Below are 17,145 nucleotides of genomic sequence, written 5' to 3'. Positions count from 1 at the left end.
TTTAGATGAAGATGGAGAAATCGATAGAGAATATGATGAAGAAGTTGAGAACAATGAAGAACACATTTTAGGAGATGAGTTTTAAGAGTATGATGTTGATCGTGAAACATATGATACTTTCACCGAAGAGGATGCGAGTGTTGGTCCAATCTTCGAAATGCAATTTAACAATAATTTTTTTTGTTTGCATTGTACAAAGAACATGCACGATTGAAAGGTTTTCCTATTGTGAAAAGAAATTTCAAAAAGATAGGTGGTGACACTGCTAAGTGTATAACTTATTATTGTGATTGAGCTAGAAATCGCAAAATTAAGTATACCACAAAGAGTAACAATTGTAAATCTAGTATCACTGTCATTGTTGATAACTATGATTTTTGGCGTGTCTCTAAAGTTTTAAATGAGCACAATCATGATTTGCTCCTTGCCATATTTCGGTTAATGGCTAGTCACGTGTTGATTAGTAAAATGTTTGAAGAGGGATCTTGTAGCTCACGATCGATTTGGAATTAGACCCTCCAAGAACATTAGGCTTGCCGAGGTTCAACGCGGTGGACCACAAAATTTTGATTGCACTCCAAAAGACCGTAGGAATTTTATTTTGAAGAGTAAAAATTTTGAAATGCAAAAAGGGGATGTGCAGTCATTGCTCAACTTTTTTCATGAAATGTAGGTAAAAATAGGGAGGCTTTCTATTCAATAGATGTTGATAATAGTAGAAGGTTGCGTACTATGGTATGTGTGCATTCACATTGTGAGGCAGTTTATGAACACTTTCATGATGCGATATGCTTTGATACGATATATCTTGTGAATCGCTACATTATGTCATGTGCTTCAATTGTTGGCAGTAAGTATCAAAGACAATCGATACTACTAGGATGCACTCTCATTTCTCATGAAGATATTGTTAGTTACAAATTTGGTTTTTAGAACTTGGCTTGAGGCCATGGGAAATGTTCATCCAGATGCTATCATAACCGATTAGTGCCCGAGCATTAAGCCAACAATTGCGGAAGTGATGCCACATATTGTACATAGATATTGTATTTGGCATTTATTTTCAAAGTTGTCGCTTTACTTTAGTGAGCTTTCTGATACTAAAATTGCACGTGGAGAATTCAAGGTCATGATCCTTGATAGTATTAATGTTAAAAACTTTGAGATAAGATGACAAAATATTTTGCAAAATATGATTTGCAAACAAGGTATTGGTTCAACAAGCTTTATATTGAAAAGGAGAAATAGGTTCCTGCATACCTTGATGTGTTCTTCTGGGCTAGTATGTTATCTACACAAAGAAGTGAGGGGATACATGCATTTTTGATGGATTCATTACCCGTCAAAATACCTTGAAGCTATTTGTACACCAATATGAGTTAGCACCTTGAAGCATGCTAAAGCTTCCTATCATGCTAAATCCACACGATAGGAAAACTTCAGTAGGAATAAGTGCAACATGTTGTAACACACTAGTTCATCAACTCTTATAACTCCAAGTTTGGATCAATATTGAGATCAAAGAAGGTCCTTTGCAATAGTGTAGCGCCAATTTGTTGCAATAAAAATCAAGATGACACTATAAGAAAACAAATGTGTTTAAATTATAAATCAATTATAGAAGCAAAAGTATACCTCATTCTCAAAAAGAGAATCATCATGCTCTATGCTTGTACCACTACATAGCCCGTTACCTCTACTACTGTGTTTGATCGGTTCTACCATTGCTTTTTCCACCATGATTACCACCTCCCATGCCACCAGCCCATACACCAGTTCTTCCACCATTACTAGCTCTAAATCCATCACGCGATTGTGAATTTGGAAAGTAATATTCCATTATTTCTCAACTTCGAGTAGTATGTGGCCTATCATGTGAATTAATGAATTGGAGATCTCGTAGAATTGTACCATTAGTTTGATCTATGTCATTCAAGTCGGGGTCTGCCACAATCATCTCATTGGTCCAATTTTGAAGATCATGCATCAAAAGTCTGGTCGAAATACATCAGCATGCTCCAATATGTCTTGTATTCAAGAGCTATATTTGGATAACCTCCCAAAAAGAATCGATTCAAATGGGGTTGGATAATATCTCGTCTCCACTTTGTCAATATATACCTTTCATCAATTTTATCAATCTTCTTGTGTGTCAAAATCGAGTATATGACAGCAAAGTATACCTCTAGACTCAAATCATTTGCAACTACAAATAACCACCACTAGGCCTATATTCATTTGTATATTATACTGAATTTCCACCATTTTTTTGCATAATTGAATAATCACTAATTACGAATTTCTCATCGTCGAAGATAGCTTTATGATCGGAGGGGGTGCTGACTTCACAAATGATACAATTTTCTTAATTGTGTCTTGAAAAATTTATATACCGTGCGAGTGTAATACTAAAGTACTTGTTCCTCTCACTTGAACATTGACTCACTTATAATATGAAATTTCTTGGACCAAAATTTCCAACTTTTTCTTATGCTTAGATCTTATAGCTAACTCGTATTGGTGTACAAATAGGTTCAAGGTGCTTCGACGGGTAATGAATCCATCAAAAATGCATGCATCCCCTCACTTCTTAGTGTAGATAACATACTAGCCCAGCAGAACACATCAAGGTGCACATGAACCTATTTCTCCTTCTCAATATAAAGCTTGTTGAGTCAATTCCTTGTTTGCAAATCATAATTTGCAATATATTCTGCTTATCTTATCTTAAAGTTTTCAACACTAATATTATCATGGATCATGGACTTGAATTCTCCACATGCAATTTTAGAATCAGGAATCTCACTTAAGTGAAGTGACAACTTTGAAAATATATGCCAAATAAAATATCTATGTACAGTATATGGCATCACGTCCGCAATGACACTAATCGGTTATGATAGCATCTGGATGAACATTTCCCATGGCCTCAAGTCAAGTTCTAAAAACCAAATTTGTAACTAACAATATCTTCATGAAAGCGCATCCTAGTAGTATCAATTGTCTATGATAACTAATGCAAACAAATGAAGCACATAACATATTGTAGCGATTCACAAGATATGTCGTATTAAAGCATATCGCATCATGAAAGTGTTCATAAGCTGCCTCACAATGTGAATGCACCCATACCATATTTCGCAGTCTTCCACTATTATCAACGTCTATTGAATAAAAAAAACTCAATTTTACCTGCATTTCATAAAAAAAGTTAAGCAATGACTGCTCATCCCCTTTTTGGTACTCTTCAAAATAAAATTCCCAGTCTTTTGGAGTGCAATTCTAATTTTGTGGTCCACCACATTGAACCTCAGCAAGCCTAATGTTCTTGGAGGGTCTAATTCCAGATTGATCGTGAGCTACAAGATCCTTCTTCAAAGATTTGACTAGTTGACATGTGACTAGCTATTAACCGAAATATGGCAGGGAGCAAATCATGATTGTGCTCATTAAAAACTTTAGAGACATGCCAAAAATCATAGTTATCAACAATGTCAGTGATCCTAGCTTTACAATTGTTACTCTTTGTTCTACAACTAATTTTGCGATTTCTAGCTCGATTAATTAATAAGTTATATACTTAGCAGTGTCACCACCTATCTTTTTGAAATTTCTTTTCACAATAGGAAAACCTTTCAATCGTGCATGTTCTTTGTACAATGCAAACAAAAAAAAAAATTATTGTTAAATTGCATTCCGGAGGAGATTGGACCAGCACTCCACATCCTCTTCGGTGAAAGTATCATATGGTTCACGATCAACATCATACTCTTCAAACTCATCTCCTAATATGAGTTCTTCTTCATCATATTCTCTATCGTTTTCTCCATCTTCATCTAAATGTACATCATTTTTCAAACTGTAGTGTGAATTATCATCGACTCATTCATTTTCGTTCTTCAAACTATCGTCTGATATCATCCCTAAAGATCTGTACAACTCTTCCCTAAATTTAGTTGTATTCATATTTTTTTGGAGATAAAGTGAGTAGAGAAGACAAAGGAAAAAGAGTTGAGCAGTAATGCTACATACGAGAATAAGAATGCTACGTATGAGTTAGAATGAAAAAAATAGTAATGTCCCAATGTATAGGACTTTTGATGTTCCAAGTCTAAGGATTTGTGTTCTAATTGAATTGTAATTTTTGGGAATAACAAATACTTTAATATCCTTTAATTAAAAACTGGAAAAAAGATCAGTTTATTTTAGAATAAAAAGGCTAGTATGGTCTTTGTACGTTTTTGGGCCACAATTTCTAGTCGTTTAGCACTATCCTTTTCTAATTTGATTTTTCTTTTTACTTGTCATTTCTAACAAATCAAAGACAGACAATTTTTTTTTCTTTCCATTATACCTTCAATTTATTAACATTGAGTTAATGTCTTTAAAAATTGTTAGTGAGTAAATATGTTTAAGACTCCATCCGTTAATGGTGAATTCACTATACTAATAATTATTTTCTTAATAGGTGTGTCAAATCAAAATTTGATAAAGTAAAAAGTGACGGAGAGAATATTCATTTTGTATGCACTTTCTTCTTGTTCAATTTTCTCTCTCAATAATTTTAATTTGTGGCAATTAATTGTAAATAAAAATATTTATATATATATATAAAAGAAGAGCGTTGCAGTTCAACAATCTCAAAATAACATTCCTGATTGTAGATATATTTTTTCAATTCTATGACATAATAAAATTTTAATTGTATAAAGAAATTAACAAGTTTTCTAAATGAGGATAATTTAGTGGCTTTTGAATGTTTTTCTTGTAAAAGCACAAATCTATTCGTTGTTATTTATGATTTTGAACGACTGATTCCATATACAATATTTCAAGTGTATATATTGAATACAAGGCATATTGATAACTGACATTTTACTCTTTTTTTTTTATGGATTCAGAGTCAGATTATGATGATATATCGTGAAAGTTATTATTGTAATTATGCAAGGTAAACAAAGTTGAAATATGTTGATCAACTCATATACTGTGTATATCATGCATGGATCAAAATTGCATATATGCATAACATATTATTGGGACTGTAGTTGAACGCCAACACATGTTAGATCATTGGGATCACAGTTGTACACCTACAAGGTTTATATATGGATCGGAGTTGCATACATGCACAATATATATAAAAATCGAAGTTAATTATATGCTTGTATGGTTTGTGGACCTCAGGAGTCTTTCATGGATCCATTGTATATATATGGATTGGAGAGGAAGTGAGTGTATACACAATATATGCATAGCATTAAGTGATCATATCATCATCTTTATAGTATATTTGTTGAAATACATTGACATAATTATATAAGACATGACACAATAATATTTTACTGAGAATATGATCTTAAACAAGAGGATGTAAATGTCGCATATTAGGGTAAAATGTTAGTAGATAGTGGAGCATCGTCTTGCTTTTCTAGAGATTTAGGTTTGGTAGTATTTGTCATAGTATTAGACTACTCTTTGTATAGTTTCTTATTATATATATCTTTTTTGTTGTTCCTTTCCTAAATGCACTACACTACTTTTCTTATTAATTGCTATATTTTTTCATTAATGTTTTTCCTTTGCATAATTAATTTATTGCCATTAAACCGAACATCCTTCGAATATAACCTACCTCCATAAAGTCTGGGTAAAGTTTGCATCACTCTATCCCTCCCCTCACTTACATATATTCAGTATGTTTCATTTTTATGCAGTAATGTTTCCTTATTAATTCCTTCAAAAAAGTACAGTCATTTTATATTTGAATAAATTAATTTAATTTTAATAACATGCTTTTATAACAACAAGAATCTCATAACCTATTTAAAATTACAAATTTTAAAAGTTATTTTTTTTTCTTGTATCAAATCAAACGCTGTTATATATAAATTGAGACAAATAAAATAATAAACAAATTTACCAAATCTTATGTTTTCAATGATTATTTTTGCAACATATTTTGCCAACTCATAAAAGTTGACAAGTTCCCAAAAATTGTAAAAGTTGTCTTTGATGAGATGCATGTGAGGTGAAAAGTGTTAAATCTAGAAAAGGTGAGTGAAGAAAATTTGGTTAATTGTGAAATGGAAAAAAAAAAAAAGAATCTAACCTCAATGGAGTAAGACATGAAAATAAAGTTCACTGCTTTCTAATATTAGGACAATAGATGTAACAAATATATATTTTATAATATGGAAGGTTCATTAAAGAAACCCACCTTCCATTACCGTAGCATGTGCTTGCATGCATGAAAATAATTAAAACTCCACATATACACCTTTTTATTTCACTAGAATTCTAGATACCATATCTCTATCTACCTTTCTAATTTAATAGATAATATCATCTATTTAATGAAAATATCTTTTCATATGTTTTTGTGTTTGTTAGATCTCTACTTTTTTAGTTCAATAGATAACATCGACTCTATTCGATCTATTTTTGTTATATCAAGTATTTATTGCTGGTGGAAGGTGAATGATATTCTGTAAAATTAGTTAAAAGTGTAAGAAAGTTAATCTAAATATTACGATCATAAAAAAAAGTTTCTTAAAACTATACATTAACTAAAAAGGTAATTTTATTATATTAAGCTTAATTGTTTTTTCTCTCAATTTAATACTCTCTAGCCTCTCCCATTCAAAATAAGTAATTTTTTAAGGTGTGACACATGTCTTAAAAATCAATTAATTATAAGGTCACTTGACAATATTATCCTTTTACTTTTCCTAAACTTTTTGAAAAAGTATAAATAGACAATGTTTGGATTTGAAAAACCCATTTGAGAGATAGGTAAATTTGAAAAAAATAAATAATTAACTAATACAGTACTCCTCTTTAGACTTTGAAAAATTCGTTCCAATCCAAGAAAAAGTGTTAGAAATAAATTGATTTTGGACTAGAAGGAGTACTACTTTCTTTTTAATCACATTTATCTCTTTACATATTTATTAAGTAATTAAGGGTAAAGTGATAACAGATAATTAATAATATATAATTTTCTAAAATAATAAATAAATTTAAATAAGCACAATAATTAAAATGAATCGGTGAAAGTATATTAATGAAAAAAATCTTTTGATGACCTTCTCCATTTTTCAACTATTTGGAATGGGAAAGGACAAAAGAGCAAAAGGTTCTCTTTTAAAGAACTAATAAAGTACAGTAATATTTCATAACTCTTTGCATATTCATCAAGAGACTTGAGAAATCTCGAATAATTCATAAATTCTGAAAATATTTATAAAAATCACATATCAAGATGTGGTCGAACTCTTCTTGACGATCAAATACTTCAAGAAGATCCACAAAATCCTTTCATGGAAATCAAATAAATTTCAAGGAGATTCAAATTAACCTAGTTCAAGAAATATACTTCTAACGGTCCTCAAATCATAGAGAAAATCTTAATTGAGAAGAATCATGGGATCAATGGAATTGTACTCAACTACTCATATTATTTGATCAATAATATTCTTATTTCTTCAAAAAAAATAAAAATGTACCGTAACAAATGGTTATTCCTATATTAAAAATAAAATAAAAAAATTAATTCTAGCAGTGAGTAAGACGTGAAACAACAATTGATATTAGCATACTTTCCCGTTACTAAATTATGGAAAATGAACAGAAAACGAAAAAAAAGAAGTAAATATCATGCTTTTGAACTTTTATATATAGATAAGAAGTACTATGGAATCTTTAATAATTCAATTTATTTTCCAATTTCATCCATAAAGTTTTCACATTTTAAAAGGTCAGTACACTAGGCTCTTCTTAATTTTTAAATTATTAGTAAACTGTTTCAAATCTTGACCAATGAACCAATTACTTTTAGATATAAACCTTAAATCAAATCAAAGGATATTTACTCGATATATATTTCCTTTACCAAATGATGTCTTTTCATCGAGTAAAAAGTAAAATATTCTCTCATTTACCTAATAAAACAAACTTAAATAAAAGAAAAATAAAAGACGTAAACTAATTTTTGAGGAACAAAGGTGTAAAGCAAAATTGGTGTAAATAAAATAAATCTATAATCAACAAACAATTTTTTTTATCGCCAATTAATAGCAAACCAAATCTTTATTTGGAAGTTTGGTGCTTGTTTTTCATAGACAATTTATTATTTTTGTCCACCCAATGTAATGATCTGGTCGGTCTTTTTTTTTGTGTGTGAAAATTATTGTTTTGCCCTCTCCATATCGATACAAGTCATTTTTGATTGAGTTTGAAAAGTTGATTTTGAACTTTGAGTTGAAAGTTGATTTTTTTGGTAAGTTTTGAGTTTGAAAGGTTAAGTTGTTAAGAAAGTGGTTTTCGGCATCTTTTGGAGTTTTGAGTGTAGGAATAGGATTCCGTCGATTTCATCAGTCTCGAAATGTGAAAGCTACTTTGTGAGAGTTGTCGGTTTCAGTTTCCGAGTTTTTTGAGGTCCTAAGTTGTCAAATTGTGAAATTTTAGTCTTTGGGTTGACTTTGGTCAGCATTTGGAGTTCGAATGCTCGGATCAGAATTTCAAGAGTTCAGTTTAATTCGGGAGATGATTTTAGGCCTAGGTGAGGTCTAGGTTGATTTTTGAGAGGTCCCGAGTTTGTTTGTCTTTTTAGAAGTTAGTTGGTTTCTTGTGATTTTCACTGATGTCGGGCCAAGGAGACCTCAGATTCATGTTTTGATGGTTCCATTAATTCCAGAACGTCGAGTATAATCGATTTTCATATGCGGTTTGTGTTTACGGGGTTCAGAAAAAATCTCGAGGGTCCTTTCAATGATTTTGCGTTGATTGATTTTTCTGTGTTCTGGTGCAATCCTCCGCATTCACGAAGGGGAAGGGGTGAGAACTCCGCGTTCGTGGAGTCTCGACCGCATTCGCGGGAGACCTGTCGTGTTTGCGGAGGTCCAGATCATTAAAATCCGCATTCGCGTTTGCGAAGGACCCCTGGCAGTGTCAAACCCAAATTTGAGGGTTTCTTCTCCATTTTCATTTTTTTGAGCTTTGAGAACTCAGTAGAGGCGATTTCAAGATAAAACTATTGAGTAACGTTTCATAACTCAAAATCCCATTATTATTATTATTGAATTTATGAGTTTAATACAAGATTTTTGTTGATAAATTGGAGTTCTCCATGAACTTGAGTTTTGAAGTAAAAGTGAGCTATGAACTGATTTTCAAGTTTGTTTTCGAAATGATTTTCCCTAATGAGTTCTTAAAGCCTTGAATAATGTTTTCAAGTATATTTTTTCGAATTCAATAATTTTAGAATTGGATTTTTGTGTTGATTGACCCACCATTCAAGGGAATGGTCATGAGTGTTGTTGTTTTCGGAAAGTGATTGTAAATACTTGCTTATTTATAGATTGTGTGGCTTTGGAAGTGTGTCGGAAGGGGAAGACTCAACTATTGGAGTGATTGTTGATTGATTTAAGACAAGTGGCTTCCTAATCCTTGTATTCTAGTTTGAATTTATATGATTCCTTTGTTGATTGCGTGTTGGGAGTAATGGGAGTGAGGTGAAGGGTTTAAATTGTCCACTTGCTATATCTAAATGAATAAAAGGGGGTTGAAATGAAAAAGGCTATGTGTTGAACATGACGACGTGAATTGCCTTAATGTAACCCTTATTGTTTGATTGATGAAATGCTTGAAAGCATGAATGTGGACTTGAATTTGGCAAATTGTTATCTATTCTATGTGGTGTGATATTGCTTGTGTGCTTTGATCATTGAACACCGTGATGAGACATGTGATGAGTTATTATGCCGAGGTATTTGCAGGTAAGTGATATAAAGCCGATGAAAAATGGTTCCGGCTAATGATTTGATATAAAGTCGATAAAAAATGGTCTCGACTAGTAATTTGATATAAAGCCAATGAAAAAATGGTTCCGACTAGTGATGTGATATAAAGCCGATGGGAAATGGTTCTGGCTAGTGATGGGAAATGGTTCCGACTAGTGATATTGTGCCGATGGAAAATGGTTCCGGCAAGAGATTGATTATTGTGACTTGATGTATTTGATGTATTTAACTTGCTTGATACTTGAGATTTTCGCTTATGGAAAATGGTTCCGGCCGATGGAAAATGATTCCGGCTAATGATTTTCTCTTTTCTTTCGTTTTCGTTGGGTTGAGGCTGACTTGTCTTGGTGGGAAAAGACAAGTATCATCACGTCCATTTTTATATCGTGACACCGAAATACCAAAATCTTTTTACCTTCATAAAATTAATTTTGCACTTGATTTGTATCTTTTATTTGGTGAAAGTTAATATACTTATGGAGAAAAAGGTGTCTTTTAGTTACACCACTTTCATTTACCCTTTTGTTTTTCAAATTAGGGTATGGTTGGAAAGCAACTTGATAGTTGAAATTGGTGTAATTATTAGGATAGAAATTATTAGTATATAAATTACACAATCTAATAATTACAATAATATGTTTGTTTGTCACAATATAATTACATTATAATTATAAGTGTAATGGTTGATTGCACAAGTACAACCATAATCTTATATTAATTTTTTTAAAAAAAAATTAATTATCTAAAATTAAAATTTTATATTAAAAAATAAGTCTTTATAAATGATATTAAATTAAATATTTAACATATATTTTATATTTTTTAAAATGTATTAATTAATAAACATATGTTGTTAGAAAAATAATTGATTTGTATATTTTTCAAATTAGCATATTTTAACTAAATGAATCATAAAACCTAAAAGTACAAGATTTCTATGAACATCGTGAAATGCTTGTTTGATAAAAAGATTTATATTATAAATATAATGGCATAAAATTATTAAAACCCTTAGAAAAAGATAATCTATCTAGTCTAGCTAAAAGATAAATGGTGAAATATCAAATCAATACTACTAAAACAAATGGAACTGAAAATATAACATAAGTTATAAATTCAAAACAAAATATTTACCATAATACTCTTATAGTATCATTGACTATTGAGTAATTTCTGAACAAGAAACCTTAATCATACCAATACAATATATATATATATATATATATATATATATATATTGATCTAGTATCAATTAAGCAAAATTATTAACCTTAGATACCAATACAGTCCAATTCAATCCAAATTTGTTTGGGTCAAAATGGATTAGGTAATGGATTGTATAGCGGGTCAAGACTCAACTCCATTTTTACTAAGATTAATTGTTTTACTTGATCTTTTAAAATATTTTAGTATCTAATAAAAAAAAATCTTTATTATGGCTATATGACATATCAAACTGAAAATAAAATAAAATAAAATATTTTGACAAGATTTTTCATTAGCCAATTTAGGTTACATATCAACCCAACTTTTAATGGGTTGAAATGAATTGGATTGAGCTAATGAATGAGCGGGTCAAAAACCCACCCATACATAATTGATTAGGCGGTTGGACGGATTAGATTTGATTTTGTCACCCCAACTCCTTAGTTTATTTAACTACAGCTAGAACAAACAAGAGAAATATGATTTGGTCGAATTAAAGAAAAAACTTCACCTATGGACTTATTTTGATTATGTGTGGACATGATATGAAATTTCATAATTGAGCTTTTTAGAGAATTTGAGATTTTATCTCATGATTTCAAATCACGAGATGAAATCGCATGTCCAAATTAGGTGTGTGCACTAACTGGATTAAACCGAAAAATCAAATCAAATCAAACTGAAATCTAATTTGGATTGAATTAAACCAAACCAAATCAAACTGAATTCTAATTTGGATTGATTTTTTATTTATTTTTATTAGGTTTTAGTAATTTATTTTGTTTGATTTTTTGGTTGGTTTCTAATTTAAAAAAATAAAAAATTTGAAAAACTAAAATAATTTATTTATATATATTCAAATTGCAAATATAACTGATTATTTTTTAATTATTGACATAACTAAATAATCGAATCGAAAAAAATCATACCGAAAAGAGAAAAACCAAACCAAACTAAATTTATTATGGTTTGAATTGGATTACACTTCTTCAAAATCAGAAATTGAAAAATTCAAACCAAATAATACAAAATCAAATCAAAAAACTGAATGCACACCCCTAATCCAAACACCTACTTATTGTTTAATTTTACTCTCATTTTATTCGCATCATAAAAGATTTAACATATTTGAAATATATACGCTACTTGTAACATAATTCAAACTAATTTAATTGGTTGACCTAATAAGCAAATTTTTGGATAATCAAGTTTACCAAAAGAAAGAAATGTTGCCTAAACAAATTTGTGTGTTGTAATATCTTTGACAAAACAAACATTATGCCCCTTCATCTTATTGTGAAAAATACTCAAATTAAACGAACAAATGTAGATAGGGCAAAGTAAATATAAGTTGAGTTTAATACACATTGAATTGAAGATAATACATATTGGAATCTTCTTTTTTGGAAAATGTGGAATGTTGTATAAAGAAGCAAGCAAAATTTATGGTGAGAAGATACTTCATGTCTTCTCACGTTGCCATGTCCAACATATGTGTGACATGGTCATGGGGATTTGATCACCAATAAACCACTTGATCTACTAACGGTCAGAGCACATAACTTATATATAAAAAAATACTACTATTGAAGATATATATATATCTTATTATATCTATATGTTGAATGTGTGTCTCTTATTGATTGTGTCTTGATGTATAATTAAATATATAGAAATAAATATCTTAAAATTTTAAGTACATGTACTTCACACATCAGCCAAATGTGGAGTTTTTTGGACAGGAATTTTCACTCTACCACCACCAAGACCCCATTGTGTTTGTCTATTATTATACTTTTGGGGTGTGTTTGGTATCGGCGGGGGGAGGGGGGGGGGGGGTATTGGTTAAAATATTATGAAAAATGTTTTTCTTAGAGTATTTGTTTAGATTTTATATATGTGTTTTAGCGATAATATTTTTGTTATTTATTGAATATCAACAATACTATTGAAAGACTCACTTAGTCACTTTTAGTGTTATTGTGTATTTTAATATTAGAAATTTAAATTAGTAAGTATAAAGTGGAGAAAGTGGAGTCATAATTCTTTGTAACTCATGTAACCACAATGACATATTTTTTTATTATTTTATATTAATTGCCTCCACTAATCCTCAAATAACTATCCATATTCTTGACATTTATTTGTGAAAGAAATTCTATAGCTATATAAATAATGTTTTCTTCTTTGTATTGAATCGATGAAAAATACGAAAAGTGAATGAAAAGTATTATAAAGTGTTTATATTTCAAGATTACTATAGTGAAAAATAGAGCTGAGACTGTGGAGTTTTGGACTCTTCAACTAATTCGAAATTCTTTGAATCATACAATGTTGTTGGATTGTTGTATCCTAGAGAAGAGAAGTCAAAAGTTATATTATTGAATCGATGATGATTATGCTATAGTGGAATTGACTTTTCTTAAAGAGAGCGAGATATACACATCAACCTGCGACACGAATTTTTTCCTCGAAAATATATTGATTTCATGCCAAACACAGTCTTACTATACTACTAAATAAGTCGTTACAATTTTTAAGTTGAACACGTTACCTGCCAGCTGAATGGTTAATAGTTATTCCAACAAAATGATGTCTACTTCTAGCAAAAGGATACTGTGGTCCTCATTAAATATTCTCTTACATTTTAGTTTTCCACCAAAACGATGAGTAAATTGAATTTATTTTTTTCCTAGACACAATGCATTTATATATGAAAGTAATTACTGAATTTATACCATTAATAATAATATATTTGTCAAAAGGTTATTCCATCTTTTAGCTGCTTTCACATGAGCAATAATCAGATCTGAATCTAAAGAAAAAGTTACTCCATTTTCAAATTAAATTTCTCTGTTTAGCTTTGTATCCTGATTAAGAAAAGGGGTTAAAATTATTACTTACATTTATTTTCTAAATCTCATTTATTAATTTAGGTTTAGTTCACCAATAAGGGTTGTGGTGGAGTGGTAACTGGTAAGTACTATTTCATCCTTAACTAGAGGTCTCAGGTTTGAATCTTCTTGGGTATGATGTTGTCTTTGTTAGGGAGCATTTTATCTCCAATATGGAACTTTTCGATATAAATTCAAATTTAATCGGACTCCAATATGAATATCAGAAAACAAAAATTTTAGGTTTAGCTTGACCCACTATTTAACTTGTGAGTGATATATATGAATGATGATGTCGTAGGAAGTAAGACTAAACTGCAGTCCAAGCACAATAATGCTCTACTTTCACCCACTAAAGAACACCTATAATACCTTAACACGAGCCTCCCTGCCGCCCCACCTATAATTTAGTCATATTGAATATTTATTTTTTTATACATGAGTCATTTGTATAATAGTAAGAGTATATATGAGTCACATTTATAACGAAGGTATATCAATTCTAAATGACAAAGTGTTGAAGGTATATCAGACCATTTTCCTTCTTCTTTTTTTAAGTACTTGAGTAAGAACTATTATTAGTATAGTTTTTTAAAGACTTAAAGTGAAAGTTCATAATAGGAATGAAAAAAATGATCAAAATAGAACATTCAATAACTTATAATATTTGTTTTTTCTTAAACATTAGATATTGACCTCATAAACACAAGAAGAAAACATAGTCAAATATTTAGTTATCTTTTTATAAGAAATTGTTATTCCTTTTTTAATATAAGAGACCTACGAGATCTGAAACGATCATTTTCTTCTACGTAAAAGATTATCTTAAAAATGCCACTTGACACAAAATTGTAGGGAAAAAGCATCATTCTCTTAGTGATATACATATGGTGAAGGACATTGATTATATACAAGTTACAATTGTGGTTAAGTAAAGACTTTGAAAACAAAATTACACTCAACCACCGGCTGCATTTGCTTGCCGGGGTGGCCTAAAACCATAGTAAATTTACATTTACCAAACTATTACTTCTTGTAATAAAAAAAAAGGTTTGAATTGTTAGCTAGTGTCACAAAAATTTCCATTCATTTGGTTTTGTACTGCTTTGATAGCAGCAACTCTAGCAGCAGTGGCAGCTCTATTCGCAGCGGTGACTGCTTTTTTCACTTGTTCATCTACTCTCCGTAGTTTAATTGCGTTTTCTGCTGCCTTCCTAGCAGCCTGCAGAGATCAGACAATGACAATTCAAACATTGAGGGATCAGTATATGCATATGCATCAACAGACTAAGGTTAAATGCGCATTAAATGACGCGAAAAAACTGTTTTTTTTTTACCTGAACAGCTCGAAGGACAGCATCAGTTAGTGGGGGCGATGGAATTTTCAAATTGCCAGAGTCCCATTCCCCACATCTTGTGTCACCATTTCTAAATGTATACATTCCGTAACCTTGCTTCCGACCTTCATGCCATGACCCTTCATAGCAATGCCCGTTCGCAAAATGATACACACCAAAACCATGAATCTTATCTCCGAAATATTCACCTGCATACCAATCCCCGTTCCTGCATAACATATCTCCGTTTACATAACCTTATAATTCAACCAATTCATCAAACGAGACAAAAATCATGAAACAGGATATTGCATTTTAGGAAAGCATGATCCGATCCATCACTAACAAACAACAATAGATGCAAAAATCATACAAAATTATGTTCCTGATCCATCACTAACAAACAACAATTAACAGTACTAAAATAGTAAGCAAGCCAAAAATTACAGCTAGCACTATCGAACACGAATAACATACAAATCAGATTCCAGCCATGGAACAACTGGAAAGTTGTTATTTTACCTGAAATGGTAACAGCCAAGGCCATGTTTGACTGCGCATTTAAATTCACCAATGTAAGAGCTACCATCAGAGCAAGATTGTGAGCCAACACCATGGCTTTGACCATTACACCATTGACCAGAATAGGTATCTCCTGTATAGAACTTGTAAACACCATAGCCATGTCTCAATCCTTGCCTGTATTGTCCTCGATATTTACTACCTCTAGCCCAACTCTCTATCCCATACCCATCATACTTCCCATCAACCCAATCACCTTCATATCTTCCCTTCACAAAATAGTTGTAAACTCCACTACCATTGCACCTCCCTTTATGATACTCACCTTCATAGATATCCCCATTGCTGTAAAACTCAACTCCTTCCCTCACGACCTGGTTTTCATTCTCAGATTTTCCCTCTTTATGCCCCAATTTTGTTTCCCCAATGAACCACTGAACCGGTTTCGAGTGGGTTCTCTGAAACCCAAACCGTTTCCCATATTCATCAAACAAGTTCCTAAACACATTATACCTTTGGTGAATTGACTCCCTGTTCTTCCCAGCGAAGAACAACAGAACCGCTACGAAAATCAGAGCTAACAGGAGACTCTCTGACGTGGGTATATCATCCCTGCTAAAGAAAACGAAAAGGGTATACATTAAAACCACCGAAACTACCAGAACCGGACCTATCCTCGCCGGAGCCGATCGGAACGGCGAGAAAAACGAACCCCGACGAATCGGAGTCGAACCGGGTTTATGCGGCTTCTGCTCTTCAATATCCGGTTCATGGTCAATTCCGAATTCATTAATCGACGAAAAGCTGTGAATTGACGACCGGATAGTTGGAGAAGACCGGAGAAGTGAAGACTGTGTCCTCGTTAGCTTCGCCTGGCTTTTCTGACCGTCCATTTTCAAGTACCTAAAATCTCACCCGTTGAATCTTTAAATTTTTTCTCAAACTTCACTCTCCCCTTCGATACCTAGATATTTTCAACTCCAACGCCGGCTTCATTTCTCAGGCGACCGGAGTGGCGTAGGATAAGTAGTGAACAAGTGCGAAAGTTAAAGCAGGTTTTTTCTTGGGAAAAGTGTATAATTTTTGAGAGAGATGAACAGAATGAGATAGAGAGAAGACCGGGTTTTATTTGAGATTATGGAGGCACTTAGATTTAACGTGAACCGTTCATTTAAATATTCAACGGTTAGATCTAAAGGAGTATTATTAGCCGTTAGATTAAGTTCCCGGTTTCGACGGGCAAGGTTTGGTCGTGGGATCTAGATTCCACTTTTTTTTCGCTTTATTCACTGTCGCAACCCCGGCACGTTCCCCACTGTCAACTTTCGAGTTTAAATTATTGATTCGATTAATTTAAATTTGAATAAATATAAATAATTTATT

The 17,145-nt window shown here is 31.6% G+C and overlaps 3 protein-coding genes across 3 annotated transcripts in view; all 3 read right to left on the bottom strand.

Annotated features, from left to right (window-relative positions):
- LOC125809198 (gamma-glutamylcyclotransferase 2-3) overlaps nt 1-17,145 on the bottom strand; it is a 1,073,903-nt gene that overhangs the window by 345,162 nt on the left and 711,596 nt on the right. The window lies entirely within an intron of this gene.
- Nucleotides 1-17,145, bottom strand: part of LOC125809206 (uncharacterized) — a 226,957-nt gene that overhangs the window by 114,769 nt on the left and 95,043 nt on the right. The window lies entirely within an intron of this gene.
- On the bottom strand, nt 14,757-16,825 carry LOC125809158 (uncharacterized). The gene is made up of 3 exons (XM_049488813.1): nt 15,763-16,825; nt 15,241-15,469; nt 14,757-15,125 (listed from the first exon to the last, which is right to left on the bottom strand). The coding sequence occupies exons 1-3, from the start codon at nt 16,653-16,655 to the stop codon at nt 14,964-14,966; spliced, it is 1,284 nt and encodes a 427-aa protein (XP_049344770.1). The 5' UTR covers nt 16,656-16,825; the 3' UTR covers nt 14,757-14,963.

Source organism: Solanum verrucosum, unplaced genomic scaffold (genome assembly GCF_900185275.1).
Source record: "Solanum verrucosum unplaced genomic scaffold, falcon-dt-bn FXZP01000062.1, whole genome shotgun sequence".
Taxonomy (NCBI): domain Eukaryota; kingdom Viridiplantae; phylum Streptophyta; class Magnoliopsida; order Solanales; family Solanaceae; genus Solanum; species Solanum verrucosum.
The sequence above is the reverse complement of the archived record's forward strand: the minus strand, read 5'-3'. Positions and strand labels throughout refer to the sequence as shown.